At 40.3% G+C, this 12,882-nt stretch overlaps 1 protein-coding gene across 17 annotated transcripts in view; it reads right to left on the bottom strand.

The window, feature by feature from the left end:
* The window catches only part of auts2a (activator of transcription and developmental regulator AUTS2 a), a 365,948-nt gene extending 353,837 nt beyond the window's left edge, over window positions 1-12,111 (bottom strand). For 13 of the 17 annotated variants that reach the window (XM_039778700.1, XM_039778699.1, XM_039778703.1 and 10 more), the window contains exon 1: window positions 8,288-9,023. In XM_039778700.1, coding sequence (XP_039634634.1) covers window positions 8,288-8,575 — 288 coding nt within the window. In that variant the 5' untranslated portion in view covers window positions 8,576-9,023. Of the gene's footprint in view, window positions 1-8,287; window positions 9,024-9,687; window positions 9,931-9,959; window positions 10,968-11,044; window positions 11,225-12,034 lie in introns of those variants that run through there. The other 4 variants (XM_039778696.1, XM_039778692.1, XM_039778695.1 and 1 more) reach the window with 4 other exon arrangements.
* Window positions 12,112-12,882: the final 771 nt, after the last annotated feature.

Here is a 12,882-nt window from a genome sequence, read left to right as displayed (position 1 = left end):
CCTGCAGGCTACAGATTGGTCGGAAAGAATCCTCACTGCATTGCTAGCGACAGACGGCATTTTAAAATAGTGGCCTGATGTTTATACTTGTGCGCTGGTGTGTGTCGAGTCGCCGTGTGCGTGTGTGTAGCTGGTGAGCTTGGGAGAAGTGAGAGAGTGCCGGCGATTAGCTCCGCAGCGAGTAGTGACTCTAGAGTCATATAGTGAGAGAAACAAAGTGTCTGCCCTGTTCTTTCTGACCACGGTGGGAAATCTGGAGCAGTAAAAGTTAACTATCTTGTTGATTTCATGTTGTTTACGGAGAAGGAGAACCAGGAAATGAGTCGGGGGGGAAATGCAACGCTACCAAGCCACGCCCACGGCAGTCGCTATGACGACCAGCCACGCTGAGGCAGTACTAAAATCTGCAATGGAAAAGGGACGCACAGTGCACCGAGTCGAGTCGAGGCGAGTAGAGCAGGTACCATGTAATGGAAAAACGCCATTAGAGTCCAATCACCCTGGATACATGTTAGTGACAGATGGAAAGGCTGTCAAAGCACCAAGTGAGGTAGGGGAATGACAAATCTGCTTGGAAAGATAATGTCTGTGTTGTAGTGTGTAACATGGCACCGCAATACAGACAAGTTTTACAAATTAATCTGCATCTGTGGTTAAAATGCCACCAGCCCAGGTAAAGGAACAGTACAATAGACTAGCTCCTTGAGTGGTGGATGAGACAGCTGAATGGTAGAAACCAACAAGGCTTTAAACAGGGCCCTGGCTCAGTTTGTGTCCCAATGAAAGACCTCATCTTCTGAAAATGACTGCACACTTACAGAGGAATGATTACTGAATTTGATGAGTATCTAAATGTTAGTGAACACATCCAGAAATCCAAAACAACAGAGAGATTATCTAATCTGGTGTGGAGGGGTTTAACATCCAGAGATGACATCTTATTCCATTAATGTGTCAGTCACAGGGCTGTCACAGCATATTAATGCCTACCATACATCACTCTCTGACATCTCCAAAATGCAGCCAAATGAATATCTGCCATTACTGCCAGGAGACAGGAATAAATACATGTGGAAGGTGGAAAATTAATTAAAAACCTGGAAAAGTGGTATAATTCACTAGACAAAAATATCTGTCAAGGCAGCGTGGCACAAGGAGAGCCATCAAGAAAAGAAAAAAGCTCTCTCCCAAAGTGTCCTTGTTCATCAACCTGCATTCTCGCAGGAACAAAGCTGTAAGAAAATGTGGCTTGATGTCTATGTGTCTTAATTGTTCGAAATGTCATTTTTTTCCTAGTCCTTTGGAAACAAGATGTCAATACATTTGATTTCACATTAGCCTCTATCTTACAATGAAGTACCAATCAATGTGTTCTTCTCTGCCTGCACTTACAAGTCCTCCTCCAGGCAGACTTCTGAGGGCTGTGCCAAAGAAAATCAATTGTTTTTGAAATGCTGGCAAGCCGACAGCCTCATCCCACGTACGGCATACAAGAAGAGAAAAATGCCAGACTGCTAAACTGCAATTCATCATCTTCATTTGGCCATATACGAGAGGAATACCCTTTGTCGACATCATTTCTGCAGTTGATCCTCTCAGCTCAGGCTGGGAACCGGTCCCTTAACTCTTTTTCCCCTTTAAATGTCAATAGCCATTAATTAGCTAGCCGTTATTTGTTATTGGAAGGTCTGACAACTTATCAATGAACCTATTATCATTTTGTTGAACTGCTCGCTCCATACCACATCCAGCCTCCACCCACAAACACACACTGATGACTCAACTTAATTTATCAACTATGATGCTCCACTGTGCCCCGGCTTGAATGTGTCACATCTGCAAGGCCAGTGTGGGTGTGAAAGATGGGTGTGAAGCTGGTGCCTAAAATTAAAAAAACTGATATCAGCAGCACAAACCATAAATAGAAATTGGCACTTAACTGGAAACAACAAGGTCCTGGTGGTCCTTCAGTAGTACTGAAATAAAATAAATGTCAGCAAAAGCACAGGCATTGGATTTCCACAGCTCTTATGAAAACATTTCTCCTCCAGCAGACACATGGTTATACAGTACATATCCCTGCTATGGACACTTTGTCAGTGTGAAGTAAAGCCTGCAGAGAAAAGCTCTTTGTAATCGATTGACTATCTCCTCGCTCAGCTAGTATGGTCTGCTGTTTGGTGCACTTAGGCAAGACATGTCAAATCCAGTGCTTTCGTGCAACCTGATGCAATGTCTTACAACAGACAAAAACTGGTTTATCACTTTTTTTTTTTCTGTCCCGATCTAGGCTGCAAAAGGAGGGATGTTTTTCAGGTAATTTTCCGAGGGGAACTGACATTTGTCATTTTAGAAATTGTATATCTCTTGCTGAAATAAAGCTACTGAAACACAAAAGAACAACATAGAACAGATAAACTCTTGGTGACTGTTTCAGGATACAACTAATACACTGCTGCTGATGGTCCAGACGTTCTATAGCAACTATAACTTCAGTAATTTATATAGTAGTATGTATATAAATGCACAAATCAAAAATGTTTAATCAATAATAATGGTTAATGACAATGACAATTTTGTTATTGATCATTTTTCTTTACTATTCCAAGTAATAAAAAGAACAATTCTACACTGCAGGCCCCAAACTGCTTGTGTCAGCTCTACACGTCTATCCCAATACTAGGCTGCTCTCCCAGTCCAACACCATATGTGGTGTTATGCAGTTATGTGCCCAGTGCCATGCTGTACACTGTTTGTGCATTAGGTGAATCCATTGTCTTCTGTTTTTATGGTGTGTAACAAATTAAGTTAGAGGGGAAAGATGTTTAGAGAAACAACAAAACCTGCAGGAACTCAGTGGGGCATTGGGAATTAGGAAGTCTTTTCAGACCTTTAAAGGCAAAAACAGTATAAAACAGACACTGCAAATGTACTAATTTACACAGTGCTGCTTTTGTGCTGTTCATGGTATTATCACAGGCAGTCAATCATGTAATAGACTGCGGTTAACGTGCTGAGCAGGAAGATGAGGTGTTGTTATTCTAGTAAAAAAAAACTGGCCTTTAGGCACAATGTTGAACAGCAGTGAATGCTGGAAAAGCAAAAAGTGTGATTGGACAGGAGCCTGATCAAGCCTGTATTAGGCAGTAGATGCAGATTGAGGAGAATTTATCTGTGCATGCGTGTGTACTGTAAAAAGATAGAAACATCAGAGACTACTAACCAGGGGCGTCGGACTGGGGGGAAAAAGGGGACTGAGTACCCAGGGCCCTCATGTGAGGAAGGCCCAAAAATATGTTAGAATGAATAGCTGTGGATGTGGGGAGGGGCCCATAGAAAATGCCTTATCTACAGGGCCCAGAATTTTGTGCTGCACCCCTGCTACTAACTATTGGGAAATAATGAACAGTGGGTTAACTTAGGCAACATTTTAAAATCAATTCTGGTCAGTAGGGGCATGCTGAGGTTAGTTACACCTTTTAACTTAAATGGGTAAAACAGAGAAGGCACTCAATAATTTTGTAATTTCTTCAAGTGCTTTAATAGGTAGCTGCTCAGGCCTCTCTCAAGAAAATCTGTCTCAAACCAACTCCTTTAAAAAGGACAGCTGCTGCTGTGTACTTTGATCTCAGTGCAGTGAATGAACACTCCTCAATACTTCTTTGTAATTCCTTGCTCAATTTAAAGCGAAAGGGCTTAGGTTTGGGAAAATGAGCACACTGAGCTCAAATTCAGAGACAAAACTAGAATTAGGCCTACTGCCTCGCAGTGGTATGCCTCCACCAACCAGTCAAGTTGCAGTTTAAAAGCTTAATTAATATCACTAAATTGACATATAAGTGTTGTCCATGAATTACTACCTAGACTGTGGCAACCCCCATTTTTACACTTATTAATCATAAATAGAAAAGATCTCTAATGTTGTTTTTCAACAGTGATCGAATTGTCAATTGTAGCATACTTTTATAGTGCTTTTATAGTACACTAATAAGCTCAAAATAAATGCATACAGTATGTGCTCTGTACATTAAATCTGCAATGCACCTAGAGGAAACTACACAGCATGAAACTACATGATGCTTCTCCACTCAATAAAAGAATATCAAAATGCCTTAGAGCTATACCTGACAAGAAAACAGCTTCATGATCATAGTCCATTTATTCACTGCTAAAAAGTTATTCTGTAGCGTAGCTTTGTGCCATCATTTTGAATCCAATTCTGTATGAGTAGGAATCGCCTAATTGAGTTCTAATGTTTTCAACAGTTCAAGGGATATACAGCAGAAAGTTTTCCTTAGTCATGATTGCGGAAATTACAGCTAGGATGGTGGATTTTACTAAGGGCTTATTTAAAACTACACAATCATTAGCTTGCACAGTGTGTATTTTAGAAGCACATCCTGTATCCTGCATGAGTGGAAGACAAATCATGGTCATGGTTGGTTGTAGGTCAAGACTGTCTGATGCTGATCAGAAAGAGAGCAGCCAAGAAACACCAAGGAGCAGTAATGTGCTTTCTGAGAGTCATTTTTATTCTAACAGCAGCTTCCTATTCAGCTGCTCTTAACACTAGTCAGGCAAGTTCACTCCAAACTGCAACAACCAGCAAACAGCCCAGTAATCAAGACAACAATATGTTGTAGAACATCTACCGAAAGCAACTTGAGTATCTAAAGAGCCTCATCATGAACACTTCAGCCCTGAGACTGCAAAAAAGAAATGCAAAGGTAACATATCAGCATGCACATGAGAAGCAGGCCTGGGAGCAGTGTTGCTCCAGCACTGGGGTGACAGATGGAGAGCACTAGCATATACCTCCAGGGGTCTGACCTCATCAGAATTTAACTTTACCCAGACCGAATAAGAGGCACTGGTGCTGTGGTGTGCTTGTGCATAGTTCCATATATAGAGTCTTAACAGTGTCAGGTAATAACACAGAAGTAAACGCAGCTCTCTATTGCAAATAAAGGGTTGTAAAAGGAAATGTACCTTAATATTACATACAAGAGGGATGCAACTGAAATATAATTAGCATACTAGACTGAAAAGTATGGGATAAGATATTGGATAAACAAAAATTATTTAAGCTATGGAGGCAGTGAAATGCTAGAAAAGCTCTGACCAGTCTGATCCATAACTGAAGATTAAAGAGAAGACAAATCATTCTCCAACTACCTTGTAAAATTCACTGCAGATTCTACATCTTTCTGTTATAAAGCTCTTCAATAAATGGTCATCTCGGAGTCATTACAGGGGGACAAACACGTGTTTCAAGATTTCTTATAGGAGCATTTAACCTTTAAACCTGGCAAATTTGACTTATTTCTGTCTGTATCAGCAACCCTCAGTCATCATTTTAACACCGTCACATCAGAGAGGTCCATTTAAAATATGCCTTCTACCGTTGGCCTGTGAACAACTTAATGAAAAGTAAGTGGGGGGTCAAGTGGCTCACTGAGGGGCACTTCAGAGGTAAAAACTGGGCTGGGATTTCATTCTTATTCCAGGCCTACATTTCCAAGACTGATCCAGACATTTGAACCACTGACCTTTCAATCACAAACCTGACTCTTTAGCCTTTAGGAGCCAACACCACTGCTTGATATGTTTGATGTCCCTGCATTGTCACCTATTTCTCTTAAACCACAAGACAAGCAAGTTTTGACACTTCATAAACAGTGGATATATACTGCTCTCTTTTGAGCTGACTAGTCGATTATTCAATGAGTCAATCGACAGAAAATTGCTCTGCAACTATTTACGAGGAAAGATTAATCGCAATTTTTCAAGTCAAACGTACTCGGATTCCAGCTTCTCCAATGTGAGAACTTGCTGCTTTTCTCTATTTGATATCATTGTAAACTAAACATGTTTGAGTTTGGGGCTGTTCATTGGACAAAACAAGACATCTGAAGATGTCACCTTGTAATTTAAGTAATTTAACATTATTATCTGCGATTTTATAGATCAAACAATCAGTTAATCGAGGATATAATCAGCAGACTAATGAAGCATAGAGTACAGCTTGGTCCTTGGAACCACATGAAACTGAACAAATGTATTGTACTACAACATGGTGGAAGGAGCTTTGAGGACATGGTCAAAGTCCAGATCCAACTTTCACCGATTGTGTGTACAGAAATATAAATCATTACATTTGGGACACTGGGCAACAAACTGCTATTTTTAAAGCTCTCCAACAACTGTAAGAAGTAATACAATACAATATTGCCATCTCCCTTCACTTCTGTGTTAGATGAGACTGTATTATTAAGTTCTGTCACAATTTCACAAATACACTCCTGTGTGTACGTATTTGCACTCACACACAAGCAAGTTGAATTTATTTTTCTCTTGCTCGTACTTGAACGCTGCATTTGTATTACTCAGTAAACCACTCTGTGACAAGATTGTTTTTTAAGAAGTGCCTTCTAAATCACTGTGATTTGATAGTCATGTAATTTGATACTGCAATATTTTGATTCATTAGTTTGTTTTTCATTCCGCTGACTGCAGTAAAAGGCTGAAACAATGTTGATTAAGGTAATAACATGTCTAAATATTTACTACAATATACATAAAACTGTAAATCTGTTATAATCAGGTTTTCGGAGGCAACCGTATTATTTCCACTTTCATTTGAATTTATTAAATGTTTATTAATTGATAGAACATTATAATGTATGTGTTGATTAAATACTGACTAAAATATCTTAGTGCCAGTCGAACAAGTACTGACGGGGAGTTTGGATTACTTTTATATTATGTAATATTAGATTCATGTAAGTACAGATAACACTTCATTGCTTGTATGTTGCTCTTAAGAATGTTAGTTTGATTTGAACTGTAGAGATTATGATTAAGAAACAGAGGTCAACAATGAAAATGAATTGATTAAAATCAATGTATCTTTGAAGCTTAGTTATTTTACTCAAGAGCTAATCACTTTAAAACGTTCCCAACTGGATTTCTGAGTTGTCATGTAATAGACACTCACACTGAACAGCCGTGCTTTAGCAGAAAAAGAACAACAAAAAGGTCAAACTAAACAAGAAGAAAGAGAAAGGACGTGCAGGCACAAGACCGTCGAATATAGAGTCATTCTGAATAACATGACACTGTTGAGTTGTGAAAGGTGTTGGTCTGACTAACAAAAGGATACAGTGAGGACAAGTGCTACTGTACATATCCTTGAGATGGGTCACACCAGCGAACAAGAGATTGGTATCACACTGCATATATTAGAAAGTGCAAGTCAGGCTTGCGAGACCGGCCTTGTGAAGATACAAACTATTTTCACTATTTCTCCTGCTGAATCCAGATCAGGGTAAGCATAATACTAAAGAGAAGCTGGAAAATGTATGCTGAAATATTTCATGCAAATTTAACAGTTGTGCTTTGGTAATATTTCCTGTGAAATTAACAATGCCGTACAGCCACAAATCCAGATGATTTAAAAGAAACACCTGAAATAAGGAGTAAACACACTAATGAAGTCTCTGAATGGTTTGATGAGTAGGAAAGAGTACGCAAAGAGCAGGAAAATGATGTGAATCACAATGGTATGGTCCGTCACAGTCACCTAAAGAACACCTGCGGGAGAGTTTGGACCGATGTGTTAGACAGCGCTCTCCACAAGCATATTCCATGTCACCAAACTTAAAGCATCTATAACGGCTGTTCTGAAGGCCCAACACCTTACTAAAACACTTTTCTTTTCATTTGTCACCCATCTGTAAGTTACCATTATAGAAAGGTATGGCAGTTGTGCTATATAAAATGCTCGCTGGTGTAAATCATAATTCAGAACTATGTCGTTGGAAGGCAGCCTGGGCCCAGTTTGCAGTCCAAGGAAAATGGATAGTCAGTGCACAATAAATGACTCCCACTCTGAATAAACTGTTGTAACATTGATCAAATTGCTCTTTTACTCAGAAGCGTACAGAGGCACAACAGCCACTACAGCCAGAGCTGAATATCCCTCTTCTGGTGGACGGCTTTGCAGAGCAGTACACACAACAACAACAGCCTCTCAGTGACACAGATAGTAATCTCTGGCTGCAGCGCTACATTTAAAGCTACATCTGTTTAACTCCAGCTCACACAACAGCCAAATATGCAGGCAGGAGCCAAAACACTGGGCCAGCCCAGTCAGAGAGCCACACAATAATAAACACATCTTTACACAGCGGTTGACTGAATTGTCATGCAAAAGCTCAACACACACACACACACACACAAACAAGGTTGAAGGGAGTTGAAAGGGCTACCCCTATGGTGTACTCACCTCCAGAGCCTCCAGGGTCACGAAGCCTGTGATGGAGAAGCCGTCGATGATGTCCTCTTCAGCAGAAGTAGACTCCTTTCGCTTTCTTCGCGGGGGTCGAGGGCGGGATGAGGAGGGCTCTCTGTCACCCTCCCGCTCTGAGTCGGAGGAGAAGCGAGAGACGGAGCCCTTGACATGGTTGTTCCTTATCCCATTTGATCTCCGGTCCCGATCCCTCACTGACCTTGACTTCCTCTTCTTGCGGAGGCCACTGGATCGAGGGCCATCCATGTCCTTCATGGGAAACATCCAGATAAACCCACCTCTTACAGAGAATCACACTCTTCAGGGCCAAACACTGGCACTGCTTGACCTCCACTCGTGTAAAAATCCCCGAGGAGAATCTCCGCAATATCCAAGCGAATGTTCTTAATCTCTTAGATCCAAGGTAACCATGTAATATCCAACAGATGAAACCTTTTTTTGGAAACGCAAAACTGCATCGAGTCACTGAACCAAGCTAGGTTCCAAGCAAAGATCCCCAAAGGCAGTCCATCAAATCCTACGACAAGAGGTGTAAAATGATCTATTAAACACGTTATCACCAAGCTGTCAATTCTGCCAGAGGAAGGGCTTTTCAAGTTAAAGCAAATATCTGCTCAGTGAACATGTCCCGCCACAGTGAGTTGAGCAGGTGACGCCACATCTTTCTTCTCCAGGAACCTACTCGTCTTACCCAAGGTCAGCAAACTCCCTCCTGCAAGATGAAGACACACAGAGAGAAAGAGCACGCATTTGCAATATGTTCACTCAGCAAGTTCAACTTTGCATTTAGTCAATGAGCCATTTTCCAAAAGGTGCAGTATACCATACAGAGGATGGCTGTTGCCATTCTACATAATGTAAGATAAATGTTTCATTTGTGTGGATACAGTCTCATCTGCTAAGCATAATGTGTTTTCTTACCCTGCCCGATCATTAAGCCCTGAATTGAGTCGATAATGCATTGTAAGTGCTCTTTTACTAGTGCCTCTGAAGCTTTTACCAAGCTTGTACCAAAAACTCTTTTAATGATTAAATTTCTTTAATTAATTATGTGACAGAATGTCTACTTTGCTACTTGTTGTCTTAAGCCTTTCAACGTGTAAGTGTTGTTGTTTTTGGCACTGTCACTGCTAATTTTAAGTAACATACAGAGAATATGTATATCTCTACAAATGGGAATACTAAGTGTGACAATGTATCAGTTATAGAGTACACTGGTCCTACAAAAATAATTAAACAGATTGCTCTTGAGCCTGAAATAAAGCCTTAATTAATTAAAATGTTGTATTAAGAACAATTAACTGTCAGTACAATACACTTTGTGTTTGCTAAATGCATTCATTTATAAGAAAGAAAAAAGAAAAAGGGTACAGTACATTTCAGTGGCCTTCATATCCATATTCCATTATCTGTCTAAATTTACAAATTTATCGAATTCTTTTAAAATATCAGCTTAGACTTAACATCTCACTCACAAATTCCACAAATCAAAACCAGCAATATTTCTCTATTTCATGAATGAAGGCAGATCTAATTCAACAGGGAGATGTCCTTGAGGTTTTACACACACTGTAAAGAAATCAAGACAAATGTCAAGACCTTTTGATAATGCCATCCTGCACTTCACTATGTACTTAGCATGGCATACCTTCACTGTCTGACACTGAAGGCATCTGGCTGCTTTATGATATTAGGATGCAACATTCAACAGCTTGCAGTCTTATTCTGGATCATTCTCAAAGCCTAGCCTACAGTCTAGGCCTAAAGCCACTGAAAGTCACTCTGGCATTGTAGTCTAAAACACATATGGCTTCTCTATGTGTCCAGAATATTAATTCTTAGCCATTGCATCATAGAAATGGTATTCCATGTGGAAGAAAACTGAGTCAACAAACTGCATTTTTTTACCAAGCATTTCTCTGAAAAACCATGCCTTCAAATGCTGGTGGACATTTCAAACACCGTTTCTGCATCACCACACCAACAAAAAGCAATCTGCCACAGTCAACCACCATCTTCAACTTTACATTGTCTCATTGGACACAGGTTGTCATGCAATGTAGCTCATATGGATTCTGCAGCATACATGTAGTCCCCCAAATGATCTGCTACACCCTGCAAAGTCACAATTGTTTTTAAGGTCCATTTACAAAAGAAATTGCTATTAATTATATGGAAACATGACAAAGGCACATCCAACAAGGCAACTATGCAGCAACCATTCAAAAATATCCCTTCCAAACATATGTACTGCCTTCTAACATCCCAAAAAAAGGTAAATCAACCTTTACTATAACAATGGTCCTAAACCTTTCCCCCCCCAAGCACCTATGCCTTTAACCTGATGCCCCATGCCAGCACTCATCTAATGACACACACGCACGCACGCACGCACAGCACACACAGCACTATTAGCGCCCAAAATATCGCTTATTGAAAAAAAACAACTATATTTTAGCACTCGCCCTATCTTTCCTAGCTCAGTAAAAGACTCTTTCCCTTGTCTTCGCTCACAGTCCCTTTTTGTCTGCCTGTGCTGTCAGTAGAGATCTCAGGCTCTGTAATCCAGTCCAGCCCACAACAGCAGCAGCGGACTGGCACTGCCTCCTGCTCCGGCTCTCCAAGCTTCATTTTCCACTGTTAGACACACAACAAAAGCAAGCCTCTCTCTCTCTTTTTTTTTTTTTTTCTTTTTGCTCCAAGACACGTCATGCAAAACGAAGAAATGCAAACCCTTGCGAGTGGGGAGGGGCCGTCCGGACAAGTTGCCGGCCTTCGGTCACTATTAAAAGATAACGCACAAGAAGATTTGGAGCTGACAAAATAAATCCCGCAAAGGAAAACCATAGGGTATCTCCTCTCTCCAGATCCGAGCTTCAGGATCCCGGAGAAGGGGGACCGGGGCGCAGTGATACGGCGATGCCGCAGTGCCGCTTTACAGGCTGCACGCTTCCTCCTCGGCGCAAATAGTGCTGTCTCTGGACATTCGACAGGCTCAGAGTTACATTAAATAATACAATATAGACGATATAACCGGGAACGTAGTGGAACCTAAGCCAGACAAAGCCAGTTTGCACATCCTTTTTTACCTTCCTAATCAATTTCAAACGCATTATTTTTGCGTTGCATTTTTATGGCAAAACAATCATTGTGAATACAAGTGTACAAGTAGGCTACTAAGTGATAAGTTTGTGTATGGAATGTCAACGCTAGCTGTGAATAAAAAATAAACACTTTGCGATAGTGGTTGGTCATTACTTAATAAACATCGGCTGTATCAGAAAAGCTGTTGATTAAAAATAGGCATTTATTAGCATTAATTAGCCTACTGAAACGGAACAGGAAATTGAAAAGTATGCTAATAACACCTACAAATCTGTTGAATATGCTGCATTAAACTGGTGAATAATTATGTACTGAAGAAGGCAACAAGTGTGTAAAAGCACGCCTTTTATTTCCATGTGTTCAGGGATTCAGTTCACCACCGTAGTCAGTTATTATCCAAGTCATTTAGTAAAATATACATGAGCCTCTGTAGGCTATATGCGCTAGCTCAGGTGGCTTATGAAAGCGTTTGCTTCAGGGACACCCGGGGCCAACTAACACGTCTCTCCATTCAACAAACACTTACAGAAAATCTGACCTAAGAGTACTGTAGCAATGAATATTGAAACACTAAATAAGCAGAGTATATTTTCGGTCTATGTACAGTGAAATATTTACCTTAGAAAGCCGGTTCTCTGCGTTGTTTGTAAGCTATTCGAACCCTGGCAATCAGTCAATTAGCTGCACCTGTGGGGTTCCGCGTGCAGTGCCCAATGCATTGCTACATTGCAAGCCTATACTGTAGTACATCAAAGACAAAGCCTGGGTGTTATTCTTGCTGGATACAGTGAAAAAAATAATGAGCATATAGCATAAGCAATAAGCATTACAATTGAGCCAACCAGTTGTGGTTCCTTAGCTGATTCATGACTGCTGCATGATTTATTGTATTGACATGGTGTTGCCCTTGAAAGAGAAACATGATTATGTAAGAGTGCAGTTACTCAAAATCCATAGAATAATTGGCCAGGGCTAAATGTGTTCACACCATGACACTGAGCTGTTTAGCAAGTTGGCTAGTGTCATTCTTGAAAAACACTGTTGGTTCAAAGGATAGCATGAGATGAACAAAAGTGCTGGAGTGTCTGTTGGCTTTCTATTGTTATGCAAATTTATAGGCTACATACAATTTGCTTGAGTAACACACTTGCATACACAAATTATTATAAGATTAACCAATTAGTTGATAAAAAAAAGGAAGTTGACAGATGTAATAGTCCATTAGTCAGGTTTGGGTTTGGTGGTCAGACACACACAAAAAAAAGCTATTTAAAGACACATTTGGCCCTTGGAGGATGTGATGAGCATTTTTCCTGACATTTCGCAATCTTAACGATTATTTGAAAAATAGTTGTGAGATTAATTGATGATAAAAGATAATCAGTTTGCAGCCATAAATATTTAGTTTCACAGCATGGACTCTGTCATCAGTGCTGCCTTGTGGCAGATGTCACACCAGCTTTACA

The sequence above is a fragment of the Perca fluviatilis genome, chromosome 16 (genome assembly GCF_010015445.1).
Source record: "Perca fluviatilis chromosome 16, GENO_Pfluv_1.0, whole genome shotgun sequence".
In the NCBI taxonomy this organism is placed as follows: domain Eukaryota; kingdom Metazoa; phylum Chordata; class Actinopteri; order Perciformes; family Percidae; genus Perca; species Perca fluviatilis.
This window is presented reverse-complemented; position numbering and strand designations above follow the sequence as displayed.